A 15,561-nucleotide genomic window follows, 5' to 3' on the forward strand; every position below is an offset into this window, starting at 1 on the left:
CGCGGGAGTTCCGGCGCGCCGTCTTCGAGGGGGCAGCTGTGAAATTCATGAAGGAGAACGAAACGGAAACCAGATACAAACTGGAGATGTACGGCCTGCGCCGCGAGGCTCAAATTTGTTATCATTAGTTTGGGGGCCAACCAGGAGGAGGGGTGCCGCGGACGGCGTCGGCGGGGACGCGAAAAACGGCGCCCAGGGAGAAAGGAAGAAACAAAGAAAGGCCCCGTGGTCCCTTGCCATTTTAATTGCGATTGCGATCGCGCGCCGCCGACCACTCGCCCTGACGGCCGCCGTTTCTCGCGGCCCTCCCGTGAGGTACAATTAGGCGGAGGATTCAAGTCCTGCGGGACGCTGAGCGGCATAAGCTCCCCAAACACACCCAGGTTACCCAACAGACGGACAGCGGTCATTACTGGGCTGCGAGCGGCACCGCACGCCGCCGCACTGGTGCCTCGCTTCCTTGGGCCGCCCGTTTTCCTGCGCCTGTCGCACCCCTCACGCCCGCGCTTTCTTCTGCACGTCGAACAGGCTTCACCTGTTCGACGCGGCGCTGCGCGGCTGTGTGGTGGCCATGGTGCCGATGCGCGCGTTGCTTCGGCTCCGCGCACGGGCCTTTAGCACGTGTTTCCGCACACTTGCTTGCGAGAACACCCTTTCTAAGAGGCCTTTGTCGACGATATTGTGTAAGCTTACATTTAACGCGTGCACCTGAAATGTAGGAAGCGCGCACGTGTAGACTGAACAACGCTGACAGCAAACAAAGGAAAACAATCCAAGTGTGTAGTGTTTGCGGCTCTCTGTTCTATCTCTGTCAATCGCGGGGATATTTATTGATGGCTCCGTACCAACGCGCCCAGCTAGTTGCCCTACACTGTTTTCGCGTTCGTTAAAGTGACAAAATGGGAATGCGTTTCCTGGCCCGTCTTTTAGAGCCGACATCTGCGAGCACAGCCTTGACTTGTGGGGATACCGTGCGAATGTGCCACTTTCTCTCCCCTTCTTGCGACAGGTACAACAAGTGCATGAGCTGCTACAACCAGCTGCTCTCCATCCGGTCGTTTCTGCTCAAGCGCCAGACGATGCAAGGAAAGCTGGGTCACCTCTTCCGCGAGATGCACATCCTCATGCAGGGCCTCGAGTGAACTCGCCGGCGGGTCCGTCAACACTCAAGCAATCCACCACCGACAGTGCCATTGTGTGAATACTTCACCACTCATAGGCGGGCTACCGCCTACACTATTGCTTCGGAACTCTGGGTAGCCTCCTTTCTCGCGGCGTGTCTGCCTCGCGAACGAGGGAGCCAGCGGAGGCTGAGCCGAGCGTGGCAAAGCGCGCGCCTTCTAGCGCTCTGCGACGCTGGCTTCGATCCGTGCTCGTGCCCCGTCTGCCTGGCGAAGTGAGCGGGAGCTGATGAGAAGGGCTGTCGATGGCGTATGGCCACCGCCGAGGCAAGATGCGCCCGGCCAACACCTTGCCGACACGGCCGCATTCCCTTCGACCGCGCGCATCTCACAGCGGTGCCTTTCTGAGGGCGGCTTGACAGGAACATCGCTCTGTGATATAGAAGCCATGTTGTTGCAAGGTGTTTGTGTATGCAATTTTGCGATACTTTTAGCGATTCTAGCATAGGCCCTTTGCCGTTATTATTTACTTTGCATGATTTCGTGTGCGTGATGTCAGCGCCTCCGCGTAGTGGACGAACGCTGTTTGTCATCGGGATTTTTTTTTTGTAGTCGTTGTTGGTAATATCGAAGATTTATAATATTAAACAATTGATGCCATCTGCGTTTGTTTTTTCCGAGCACGTAAGATGAGCTGACTTGGTATCGTAACACTAGGGCCCAAACAATGAAACGTTCCTTTCCTTCGACCGCTTCCTAACCTTACGTGAGGCCTCCTGACAGCGAAGGACCGATGGAGGAAGCAAGCATACTCTGAAAGCTCTTTTCGTAAGGAACGGTTGCCGCATGCCTGGGTTCGAGAGGACCTCTTAAAAGCTTTACGCGAACACCATTATTCAATAAAAAGATGTTGTGTGGTCGCATAATTTTTATTGCGAATATTTGCGAATAATTGCGAATATTTAGACGCGTTCATGCTTTCTTCTAGATTTGTTTACTGAACGTAAAAAAGTACCACATTATAGCGCCAAACGTGATGTGCTCCAGCAACGCTAACACGCCGGCGTCGTGCAACGCCTAGCAACACCACTCATGCCGAACGTGCGACTGAAATGGACATGCCTGGCAAGACTAGAGTGTACTAGGCAAGACGTTCCGTGCTCGCGCTTCTCCACGAGCGGGCGACAGCGCACAGGCGCAGGCAAACGTCACGTGGCTTAGCAGAGAGGTGACGCGCTCGTTCAGGGCTAGAGCGGCGTGAGGACGCATGAAGGTAGCTTCGGAGCTACCTTACGCTGAGGAAGCACCAAGGAAGCCTTCACTGAGGGCGCCTGAGTAAGGAAGCTTTCAGAGTGGTGACGCAAGGTGGCCTCACCGCAATGAAGGCTTCCTTACTGAGGTTCGTTGTTTACAAGGTTTCGTTGTTTGGCCCTATAGATTGAATTGGATCTGAAAAGAGCCCACAATCAAATTGTAGCTTGCTCTCTAGAATTGTCAGCCACTCAGCTTTCGTCATGGCGACGAAAATGCTTACACCGACGCCGAATCCGTGTGTGAAGCGTATGGCTCTTGTCCGTTTACACGTTCTGGGCAGACCGTTATTTCTTCGCGATTATGTCCATCGTTTCGTCCTTAACATACCTATGCGAAAATGCACCAGGATGATGGCTTGGATATTATTTTGCGTTACTTTGGTAGCACCAAATCGACAAAATGCTAAATTGTAAATGAATAGTACTGTGGACCATGCAGCAGCGTTCGCGTGACTTCGGCATGCGTCAGCGCTGCTCTCAACTCGCCATTCATGTTACGAATTGTGCATGTAGACCTGTTTTGTATCTGCCCTATAAGCCAGCATTGTTTGAGTGTGAGAGTCAGGGTTGCAGTGGTTGTTGCGTGTATTTTTATGCGTGGTCTGATTAAGCAGGATGGATGCGGCGTGATATGAGTATTCAGGGTTCTAGATAAGTGCGTCCTTCAATTCTGGTAACATGCATAAATACGCTAGTGTCGTATTTGTAATATTAGGATGCTAATAATGTGTCGTATTTGCCATAGTTATTACTGGGCAGCTGGGAAGGCAAAAGACGTGACGCTTAGCTCTTTCTGCTCGCCCGCACCATAGCTTGCGTAGCTGCATTAATCTGAATTTCTGGTGCGCACCTAGGCAGTCGATACCTGCGTTAAAAGCGCGTGCTGTTCAGATGACACCGGGATTCGTAGAAGTGCCTTGTCATACCTCTTATTCTTTTCGGTTTTTTCGCGTCCTTCAAAGGAGGCAGCTTTACGATAGGCTTACCTGGCTGTTCAAGTTAGGTAAACATTTCACCGCAGAACCATAGTAACGATTGAACCCGCCTATCAGTAATTACGTACAGCCTAATACCGGAGGGACAGTAGTTTTCATCGGTGAGGTGCTTTGGAAACACATAAAAAAATATAAAAAAAATATAAGGAAACGTTAGTGGCCGAACATCTTGAAAAAGTTCTGCCTCTCTTTAAATGCACGGGTTGCGGTGAGGGGCTTTGAAGGAGACGGTGGAAACAGCTCCACTGGGCAGGGCTGTATTGTGCATTCTTACCAAACGCGTCGATGAATAAAGTGTAGCCGCCTGCGCTTGACCTGCCGTGAGAAAAAAATGAACAAAAGAAAGCAAAGAAAAGAGCATTTGTGCCCGATATCTGCTGCTTAAACTTAGAATTTGTTCTTAGTGATTACCAAAAGGGAAATGAAACATGTTAAGAAGTTGTTACTGTACGCCATCTTAGACATATACGCGAGGATACCGCCGTTCAGTGAACGGCTGGTCAGCTCATTGTGGTCAGCTTCAATACCCTGTAAAGGCACGTTGATTATGAGCTACCAGACGTACACTGTAAACGCCATAAGAATGTAGACTTGACGCTTCGCTTATATACAGAACGAAGAAAATATTTTCCATGCAGTAATCGCGGCTTAGAAATTCGCCGAAGTGTTGCCATAGGCGCGCGTCAGGTTATGCCTGTGGGCATGAAAGAGCTAGCAAATTGAAAATTTCTTGAAGCTAAGTATTTTTTCCTCTTTAAAAGTTGTATGGCGGCAGCTCATCAGAGTATCTGCAAGAAGCTCGTAAATAAACGGTTATGTTCACAATTCATACACTTAGATCAGCGCACGATAATACCGATTGACCTACTGTGATGTTTTGATTGACATATCCATTCGGTTAGCAACATTTGTTTGCGCGGGCTACACTCTTTCTTAGCACCGTTAATGGTGTAGAATAGGTAAGGAAAAAAATGCCAGCAGTGTTTACGATGAAGGTAGCATTGGGCCTGTTACGTTCCAAGCGCTCATAACAGCAGCAATCAGTAACTGGGAAGAAGAGAAAGGGTGTTTTCATTCGGCTTGCGTCAGTGCAAGCAATAATTAACACAAAACCAAGGTCAATAAATGGTCCGGCCTAGATATTGAAGCTATAAATTGGTCAGTCAAGGATGTCATCAAGCTTTAATGAAACTTGTACTAGCTGGAGCTGTGAAAAATACACTCCATTTCTTAAAGCAGGGTGTCGAGTTCTTTCAGTGGTTCTGGTGTGTTTTTGCACGTATTGTGGCATTCGAATTTTCAATTCAATTTTTGCATGGTCACAAAATATACCCGTAACAGCATGGTGTATCGTTTATTATATATAGGCGACAATTTTGGCTCGTAAAATCGCAAGCGAGGGTTTCTTTAGAAAAGCGGGGTTGGTTTAGGCATATGCGGCCTAAAAAAAGAAAGAGGCTTGTATAATTTATGCAGTAAAGGGTTAATATGCTGAAGTATTTAGGCTAAAGAGACGTTAGGGTGGTCGATTTGGCAGTCTCGAGCACCCCGCCAGGGCAGCTGCTGGAATTCGCATCGCATGCGACGTTTTCATTAGTGCTGTATCGAGGCATCTATAATAGCGTGCTAAAATGCACCACTCTGTAAATGGCAGCTCGACAGCGAATAGCGGAGTGCATTAAAATGCACAGAGCTTCACGTTTCTTCATGAAGCGGTCGAACGTAGTCGAGTAAGTATCCAGCCTTTCTTAGGGTTGGCATCGGAACCACTGGACGGCCTCTTTTTTGCGCTTGTCACACATAGACAGCGAAGGCAGCTTTATGGACGACAGGAAGCACGATATGGGCCGCCACAGCGGAACTCGTAAAAACTGCTCCGTCGCACTTGTCAAATTATCGGGGCATGGTAATACGCATTGTGCGGATGATGTCATCAAGAGCGGTGTGCGCCGTATAAAGAATCTGGAGCACCCTAGAAGCCATTTTGCTGGTCCTGGGCGCGATGCGTTGTGCTGTCGGTGTAGGCACGCTCATGTCTGCGCCGGCGCTCCCAGCGTGGTCCTTACTCAGTTCAATGTTCAGTGCGATCAACCGTTAAAGGGAACATACGAGAGCACGTGCGAAATTCCTCCGTCGTGGAGTGTGTAATCGTCTGGCAGTGAAGCAGACGACGTTTGGTTGGTGGCAGTGTTATCTTCCTGCACACCTGTTCACTGCATTGACATAGTTTCAGCCGGAAGTTGGAGCTTAAACTGGAATCGCAGCTATAGGAGCGTTTATCGCGAGTGAAAAGTCGACACGGCGGCTAACGCCCCGCCGCCGCAGACGCGAGGACGTCCGCGCGAAGGGAACGGACACAGACACGCATAATACACGACTTGCAGAACGGTGCGCGGCCTCTTCCGTGCAGCGGCAGCGCTACAAAATTTGGTTGGAAAACGAGGCATGAGCTTGACCACTTCTCGACGAATTAAGTTCGAGTGCTTGCACAGATCCAAGTCCTTTTGCTTTGGTTATATAAATACTAGGCTTCTTACATAATAAATGATGCGGGGTCCCGACGAAAGTGTTACCTTCGGGTGAGTATTGATGACGTGACCTACAATAAAATTCGTTAAAACGTTGAGACTTCATACTAAAACCAGTAACATAAAGGCACACGTCGACCATGTATCTGTGGGGCAAAATCAGCTGTCTTAAGCAACTTTGGTTAGAAAATACCTTTCTTGCTTATTCGCAGTATACTTCTGCGAATGGCTCATTAGGCGTTGTTTTACTGGGGTGACATTTTCAAAAGTACTGCCGCTGTTTGTTATAGCAAATTTGGCAGACCGCCATTTTCGGTCTCAATTCGACTAGAAGGCTCGTCGCATTAATTGCTACCTCTTTTTTTACGCGCTGACATGTGCCGATAATGGCATGCGATTAATCAAATTTATTTTATTTAGTTATATTGCAGTGCGCGCAGGAAGTCTACATACGTCTTCACTATTTATGATGCCTTTCTCTTTTATTTGAGTTCATGAAATTTATTTCTTTACAGTTGCACCTTGCACGAAACACTCACAGCAACAAATTGTAGAACTTGATGGCACGCGTTTGGAAGCATCATCTAACTTTTATAATGTCATTTTGTAGTGTCATTTGCACGGCATCAGCGATCGTGGGTGCGGCGGATTCTTTAGGTCATGATTTTGGTAGATAGTCCGTTGGCGAACCGACATTTTGAGTCTGAAATTCGGTAAGTTTAGTGAAGAGTATAATGCGCAGCACTTATCGGCCGCGGCATGTAAAGGCTAACACCAACCTGAAACAGGGCCTAGGCGTGCGTTATGGAAAGCTCCTTAGATCTAGTGACCTTAGCGACGATGATTTATTGACATCCCCCTTCCAAACAGGGCGGTGGCAAATAGTCACCTAGCCTGCTAATCAGGTATGCTTTAGATGCCTATCAATTCAGCATTCTGCCCATCTCTCCTTTCCTCCTTAAAACCTATATATCTATCTTGTACAGTTACCTGTGCGTGTAACGGATCGCGCATCAAATCGCGTGAGACAATTCTTCATGCGGTTCCAGCTTTAGAGTGCCAGCAATGTGAGAGCTGCACATTAGTGTTCCCTTTAACAGTGGATCGCACTCTACGCTAGCATCTTTCTGCAAGGGACGCGCGCGCACTCTACGTTTTCTTATGCATCAAGGTCCCCATTTAAAGCATTACGGCGCGAACTGTGCTTATTTTCATTCATATTTGCGTGTTAAAGTGACAGTTATTACTGCTGAAGAAGCCAGAGCCCCACATTAGAAGTTCCCGAAGTGTATTTCTCGTTTTTAACTGCCACGATGCGTGGAAAAACTGGGTAAGCGATCGTCACGCAGTGCAGCCTTCCTGAGCAGTGCTCTCGTGCTCCTTACTGTATAGTGTTTTATACAAATAGTAGAATACCATTTTGGACACTGTCCAGTTCCGCCGTGCTGTCAAAGTTCATATGAACCGAAGAGAAGGTATCGCACCGCCTGCTGATCCGATCGCAGCAGGCAAGGTGGCGTATTAGTCGGTGATTAATTGTCCAAAGTATCACCCGCGATGCTAGTGTCTTTCTTATTCGAATGCACATGTGTACTCGATCTTGCGCTGACTTTCTTGAAGCCTATTTGTTACTACAATCATGTTATCTTTCATCTTGACGACCTTAACTTAACCACCAAATGCTACTTTATGTGCGATATTTTGTAGGAAAAAAATTGGAAAATGAACACAATTTTCCTATATTTAGTGCGACCATAAAAATATTACCTTGGTTGAGTGGCATAAATCGCCTGCACAATCATCATTCGTTTAGTACACCGATAATTACATGATAAAATGGGTCTTAAATGTTAAGAATGTATTGTCTTTGAAAAACGCCGCGATGCAGGTAGTGAACATTAGTAAAACTGCGACGGAACAGAATCGCTCGCGATTGGTTTCCGTGACGAAGTCCAAGGTTTCGTTCCCCCCGAAGATCCGTATACTGCTCATGAACCACGTGGTGGTCGAACAATTGCAGCACCAAAGTGCTCTTTGGTCATCTTCGATATGACACTTTTATGTTGCACGCATGTTGTGCGTCGTTGCCGTCCAAGTGCTCCGTGATTTGTTAATGTATCTGTCGCGAACGGTCTCTACCGATGCCGTTGCAACTGCTCGTACATCCCTCTTATAAGGCGTACTGCTGTCGTGAAACTTCCGTCCTCTGGCGTATGCGGTCTCGTTTGTGTTTTGTTTTCGGCGTTCCGAGCATTCAACCTCGATGCTATGAAGATCGTATAGTGTAAAGTTGGTGCTCTTCGCCACGACTCTAAGTCCGCACATTTAGTTAACTGCATTTTGATGGGCTCATGTTCTGTCGGGTAGCCGCTTTGTGTGTTCTCGTTCAAGAACACTTAATACGACGATTATGTGACTGCTCGGTATTGCTGACCGTGTTCCCTAACCCACTTGTGTGGTGCTATTTCTCCGTTTCGTGAAACTAGTCTTGTACTCTTTCGATCTTTCATACTGACCCCATTACGATTACTGTAATATTTGCAATAGCATGACGGTGCGTTCGTGTTAGGTGGCCTTTGAAGAGACGCAGTCTTTGAGAAAACAGTGTTTCGTGGTTTGTTAGCGCAAGAAACGTTATTGCAGGCTCAAGTATATTCGCACTGTTAATGATAGTTAGATCGACCCCTTCTGAAAGGAACTTAATGCGCTTTAATGCGATCGAAGGCTCTGAACTGATGTAAGAAAGTTTCGTGTATGTTTTAAATAGGTTGTGCATAACCGTTCTCCAGAATTCAGATTTCGACAGCGATATTAGAATGTGTCAGTGCAAGCAGCGGTCGCAGATGCAGCAAATATTTCTGTACTTCCAGCGCTTTCAAGCGTCTGTTTTGCAATCACTCGAGATTAAACATGATTGAACACTTTCTTTTGATCATAATTTTCGCAGATTCTAAGAAAGTGTAAGTCGTCATAACTCTGACTGGTCAGCCTTTGAACTACTGCTTGATTGCAGCAGGTAAGCGTTGCGAAGGCCTGGACACCGGAGTGATGGTTTAAGTTGAACGCTGTAAACATAACCGTTTGTCGAAACTCTTGAGATATTTGTGGCGTCCTCATAGTGAATTAAAGTATCCTTCCGAGGCAAATGGTTACCTCAAGTTTATATATCGGTTTCTAAGGGGCTTGTCATTATTCACTAAGCCATTGTATATGCGATAGTCTTGATTTGCATGGGCTTTTTTATTTATTTTTTAAGGCTTACTTGCGCAACCTCTGGCTCGGCCGCTAGCATCATTGGGGCTCCGCAGTGGGACAGAAGCGCCGCGAACGTGTGTTCAATCTTGTCATGAGTGTGTGGAAGCAAATACTGAGCTGTAATATTGCTTTTTTTCCTCATTTTAGTTGTAAGTGCGAGAGTGCGTGACTAAGTTAACGTGTGTTGTGGGGATGCAGTGCTTGCAGACTGACAAATCGCGATGTCTCTTAAACCACACTGAACCATCAGAAACGCCATTTTATTACGCCGTGCCAGGCCGAGCTACATCCTACTGAAAGTCGGCACACACGCTTTTCGTTATACGTTGTGAAGGCGCGAAAAATTGGGTCGCGATGTATAAAAAATGTGTACGAAGCGTGTATAACGACATTGGCACTCAGTAGATTCCCAAAGCAGCGCGCCGCGCCACTAAGGTATAAAGGAACGTTTGAAACAACGACATGGCGGGAAAGCGTGCAGGGTGACAAACGCGCGTCCGCTCGACTTCAGCGCAATCCATGGCGTTTTCATTTTGTACATTTGTCGCTTTTGGGACCACGCACCACTTTGCTTGATTCAACACATTCCACCCGCCCTGTATCGTCGCAATGGGCAAGAGCACTATACAGTGTTGTGGGCATCACCGGTGTTGATTTTCTTTACCTCGTGTATCTCGCACGCAAACAGAGGTTGGGCTCCCGGCGTGTGTGTTCACTTCGGCAGCACTACAATTTCCTGCGCTGTGCGGAGTTTACGGAGCTCTTGCGGAACCGGCAGGTTTCGTTCAGCATGCCTCTTTCTAAAGCGTTTTGTTTGTTGTCTTTATAATTTTTTTTTTGCTACATTTCAAACGCACTGTGCGAATGTGACCGCATGACATTTTGTTTCGCGGCCGCGTGCAACACAGATGAACTGCCATTTTGGTTTATTCCATTGCTAAGGACACAGTGTGGCTTGTGTAGCATTATGTGGACCATTGCTGTATAATTCTATTCTACGCCGTTTCAGCTTTCTTTGGCATGATGTATAGACGTGTTGGTAGCGTATGAGTTGCGAGGAGTGATTGTTTATGTGCAGAGTTTTGTCGATGAGAGAGGCAGCCAATGTTGTATAGCTTTTGAAAAGAGATTCACACCGTTTTTCTGGCTTGCAAAATAGCTTCTAACAAGCCGCTGGAACACCTCTTGTTATCGAGATAGTTCTTTGTCCTAGTTTATTGTTCAGCCAGTTACCGAGTCTCCTTGACCACTGCCTTAGGCGTCATAAGTTAGGAGGGTTCGTTCCAGCCTACATTTCGCTGTTATACATGGTGGAAAGTGTCTCAGACATGGTTTTTGTTAGAAGGTGGATACCGGAATAGTTGCTTTGTCACCGCAGGTCAGACTCGCTCCTCGTCCTGTCCGCCTCTGAGCGAGCGAGATCTAGTACTGTGTGGTGCAGGGATATCTGTGGTTTTGCATTTGTTCAAAAAAGAGTGTTTGCGTAGAATGTACGTTTGTATGTCGCCTTGTGTGACCTCTGTGAGGTCGTTATGGACGTTAGCACAACGCTATCATTTACTGATTTGTAGGGCCAACTTAGTCGCTACTGGCTGTTCACCAGAAACACATAATTTAACCGTTTCACCTTTAGTGAATCGTTGTGTTTGCTCTTGGCGCACTTCGGGTCACCCTAATGACGATCATAACCATTCCTTTGTAAACTCACCCAGTGTTTATTGCTTTTCATTTCGTCTGCCTGACACTGTGCACGGTAGATGTCGCCTGCTTTTAATCTGGCGATGGTGCCTCTTCATTGTGAAAGAAAGGTAAAAAAAATAATAAATGCGTCGTGACAACAAAGGTGGTGTCTTGTTTGTTTGTTGAAACTGTAATTGTTAGATTTGAAAGCCAACGAAATACGGTTTGGCTGTCATCAGACCTGGGGGTCTCTATCTTTTTCTTTTCTTATTATCGCATGGGCTGCCATAAATGAGTGCGTGCAGGCTTTCTTTGTGAACAAGTTGCATAAGCGGTACGTGGAACTTGTTCTCCATAATTAACCTTTCATAGTGTCTGGGCTGGTCTGTTCGTATCCCGACCTTAATATGAGGACTGGACGGCGCTGTCCTGTGTGTTCCTGCCTTCTGTCTTCGTCTTGCGCTGCCCCTTCAAGATGTTCAACCAGTATCAACTCGCCCAAATGTCGATCCTTCTACGGCACGACGTGCCAAAGCACATGAACTGTCTTTTCCTCTTGCACGTCGTGCCTTCCAGTCCTAGGTATTCGTTTGAATGCGTCTCCATCTTTAAAGGCTTTCTTTTTTTAATTTTCGTCTTTAAGCCTTTATGACGCCCCACTGTCACTTTGAAGCTTCCGTTTTCACCGAACTAAAGCGATTTGCTATTCTTCATTTCCATTTATATTTTTTTAATCAGTCGAACGTCCTTCTCTGAGGTTCCTCCAGACTTTATGCCTTGGCACTTCGGCATTAGCCTTGACTTTTCATTGAAGACAACATAAAGATGCTTTCTTTATACCTCTCCGTAAAGGTTTCCTAATACCTCTCCACCGTGTGTCTTCCTGTGTAGTTTTCCCAGCCATCATTCCAAACTATACCGACCGCAGTAGCGTATAGTGTCGTTGGCATTGCGCTGCTAAGCCTGAGGGCGCGGGATCAAGTTTGAAAAACGCCTGTGTGCCGTGCTGCACGTCTAGAAATCCTAGGCGGTCAAAATTGCTGGAGCCCCCGTTCGGCGTGCCTCCTAATCGTATCAGGGTTTATTCGGCTCAGCATTGCTTTCACCCGTCGCTGCGCACACCTCATCGGCCAATCGAACAACCCTGATTGTGTACACTGCCAGATGCCCGAAACTGCAACACGTACTGTGTGACTGCCCAGCATATATGCTGGAGCGAAGGCCGTTAGACAGTTTCCTAGCCAGCGTTGCCAGACAACTACTGTCGGAGGAAGCTATCCTCGGCTCATGGCCCGACACTGCAATTTCAGTGCGTGCAACAAAAGTATTGTTGAAGTTCCTGCAGGACACCAAGCTCGACGAGCGGCTCTAGCGAGGCAACTGTCTCATGTACATAAGCACTTGCCACTTCTCTTATCATCATCATCCATCTCAATACTTTCACTCCCCTTCCCTCTTCCCCAGTGCAGAGTAGCAGACTAGAGCGCACTAGCTCAGGTCGACCTCTCTGTCTTTCCTATCAATAAATTCTATTCATTCATTCATTACGCGCAAAACCCCACAATTTAGTTTTAATACTCAATCCAAACTATTAGTGCCCAGCACTCGCACTTTATCGTATATCTTTTCGACATCGTGTGCGACATAATCGTGATCCTTCCGCAGTTCTTGCAGTTCTGAATGTCGCTCTCGTCCTCCTCAATAGTGAAAGTTGTGCCTTCTCTGTTCCTTTCGGATGTGCGCTTGCTCATAAATCTTCGTCGTGAAATCCCGTATCATGGAGGTATTGTCATCTCCGAGCGCCTCCCAGCGTTTCACTGGTATCCCGTAGGGTATGTATTCTTTATCCGCTTCAGCGTGATTTTTCCTTGCGTTAACTTCTCTTAACTTGGAATTGAGCGATCCACCCTGGTGTTACACTCTAAACCAGTTTACCTACCCCCTTGGGGATGTTTTACTGTGTCTATAACTAACACCCTTACACCCTAGAAAGACGGCATTTCCACAAACCAAAACACCCATTCAATGGTGCGTTGAGTTGCCATGACATCCTTTTCTGTAAAGGATGCAAGCCATGATATTGCACCAATTTTTTAGAAGCCATGCATGCACGTACCGTTCAGTGTTGCAGCTCGCTATTCTAGTACAATCACAAGGGCGCGCCATCTGGAAAGAGAACCACTAAAACATAGTAGTTACTGGGTGGGCCAGTAGACGTCACTAAACTCCTCTAGAAAAAAACAAAGAAAGGGCAGATTTCCACTTTATACACATCAAAGCTACCCCAACACAGAGCACACACATTCCCAGAACGTTCGCCTACAAAGTTCGCTCGCGCTGCCTACATAGATGTTTATTATAGCCATGGTGTTTCGACCTGCAGTGCAGTACCAGTGGAAGCATTTCTATTCTACGTAACTGAACAATAAATCTCCACTGAATGCTTGTTTCGGTATACTCAGATAATAAGCAGCTCAAAGCCATACATACCTGTTAATGCTAAATCGGACTATATTGAATGCTTTTCGGCTATCCAAAGGCATTGCAATTATCAGCATGGCGGCGACATGTACGAACAAGTGCTTTGACAGCTCATAACGCCCTGAGCATCAAATGGCTGTTATAGGTGAATAATACATGTTTACGAAAACGAAACGGTTGTTTTGGCATCCAAAACACCTTAACGCCCACGTTTTTGGAAATCTAGTTTGGAAAAAGGATGCTTTTGGTCCTCGAAATCTCCTTAAGGGTGCAAAGTGGTTTATAGTGTATGTTGGTTTCCTTCGCATTAAGAACTTCTGCAAAATAGTTCAGTTTGTGTTTTTTTTTAGTTTTTCATTACTCTTTCTAAGGTTGCCTTGACCTGCTTGATGTAGGTGATGCCCTTTGACGTCCTTCTTCGAATTGCGTGTTCCTGTAAATTGTACACCCTCGACTGTTTTTATACCGTCGTGCATTTTTTTCGTACGCCCGAACTCCTAGCAGCGCTACTTCCCTCTTTGCGCCCTTCTTTATGTAACCAATTCGGTATTGCGTCGCACCGAACGTTTTTATTTCATTTTTCGCTTGCACTGCTCCTTCACCTTCGACACCAGGTTTCGTTTCGAAATTTTGCCGAAAATTTCTCTCAAGGCTTCCTTTCCCGTCTTCCTAATAACTTCTGCGTTTCCTTTACGCCATTTTTGCACGGTCCGGAATTGCAGGCATCTTAAGCAAATCGGCTCCCTTGATCGTGCCTCATTTCCATATCTCGGAGCTCTTTAGAGCATTTGATCCTCTTTGTATTACTTTTTGTCTTTTTATTTTTCCTCCTCCTAGGCAGCCAACGGGTTCTTGATTATAAAGTCGATGAAGCATGATACGTACTGTATCACCTGTTCATTTGGAATGGTATAGCATTTCTTGACGTCCTTAATATTCTTCTTCCGGTATAGAAACAAGCCTGTCCACGTGAATGCTTGTAAGTTATAAACGCTTCCCTGTCCTCTTGGTTAAGAATGAGTTAACCATTTGCTGAGTCAAAAGCAAATGAGAGGGCAGTTATCTTACCCTTATGTTTGGTTCTCTCTCTGACCATGTCCTGCATGTATTTTCTAGTGCCTTACTATTGGTTGCAATCTCTCCGTTCAAGTCTTCTCCGATGACAACTCCGCCATGGACATCTGGCTCACTCGCGCTTCGTTCACGTTCACCCAGGCGACTTCTTGCGGCTTATTTTAACGTCTAACGCGCAAGCGCTGATGATATGTTCGAATTCTATCATATCGTCTTTAACTGCCATTATTTCGTTATTCCGGCGTGTGTACATGGCTACGGTTTTGTTTCATGCATCTTGACCGGATGGTTCTTACTCCATGCTCTTCATCCTTGCTGGCATATGCTGTAAAATATCGTAAACCTTTATTTAAGTTTTCTTGCCGTGGACTCGTGGTGCTATCCGCGGCCAGGCAGCAGGAACAATAGAAATGAGCACTGTTTTCGTTTACACTGTAGCGGTGCGGACAAGGACTTTTCTGGTGTCCATACGAACTACGTCGTTGGCCAAGCTGTACGGAGGCCCTGCTGCATCTTTTACGGCAGTCTGGAATTACTGGTGCCTTCAGATGGTTTATCCTTTGTTTTTCACAAACAAAGGCCTTCAATCATTTTTTATGTGCGAAAGCTGCATTTCAGCTGGGTGGGATTAATTTCGACCCCCTGCGATCCCTTAACACGCACCGATTTTTCAGTGCATGTGCATTTATTGAAATCACCGTGTAAGCCATGTGGACGGGAAAACACGGGCACTGCTCTGCAACGCTAACCCCACGTGTACACAACAATGCACCCGAACCCATGACTTTTGGAACTCGAACCCACGACTTCGTGCTCAGCAACACAATGTCTCTGCCACCACCGCACTGGGTGGCTCGGTCGCTGTGATCGTGTTCTATACACGGAACATTGTTACAGATGCATGCCGGGTAGCTCGCATCCGTAACCACATACCAGGAGGCAAGTTCTGGGCAGCTCAGCTGCATGGATTCCGGTGTGAACATATCGCGGTAGCCTAGCGCAGACAACCCAGTAGGAAGCAGCCGATGCGCATCGCGGACCGGGGACGAAAGCTCAACAGCGGGTGGCATCGAGGCCCTGTATGCAGGACCGTTGCAGGGACGGACCCGGACAC

General features: G+C 46.9%; 1 protein-coding gene across 5 annotated transcripts in view; it reads left to right on the forward strand.

Annotated features, from left to right (window-relative positions):
• The window catches only part of kat80 (katanin 80), a 204,711-nt gene extending 193,657 nt beyond the window's left edge, over positions 1-11,054 (forward strand). For all 5 annotated transcript variants that reach the window (XM_070531014.1, XM_070531011.1, XM_070531010.1 and 2 more), the window contains one exon: positions 1,010-11,054. In XM_070531014.1, the coding sequence (XP_070387115.1) occupies positions 1,010-1,142 (133 nt within the window). In that variant the 3' untranslated portion in view covers positions 1,143-11,054. The remainder of the gene's footprint in view (positions 1-1,009) is intronic.
• Positions 11,055-15,561: the final 4,507 nt, after the last annotated feature.

The sequence above is a fragment of the Dermacentor albipictus genome, chromosome 1 (genome assembly GCF_038994185.2).
Source record: "Dermacentor albipictus isolate Rhodes 1998 colony chromosome 1, USDA_Dalb.pri_finalv2, whole genome shotgun sequence".
Lineage (NCBI taxonomy): Eukaryota > Metazoa > Arthropoda > Arachnida > Ixodida > Ixodidae > Dermacentor > Dermacentor albipictus.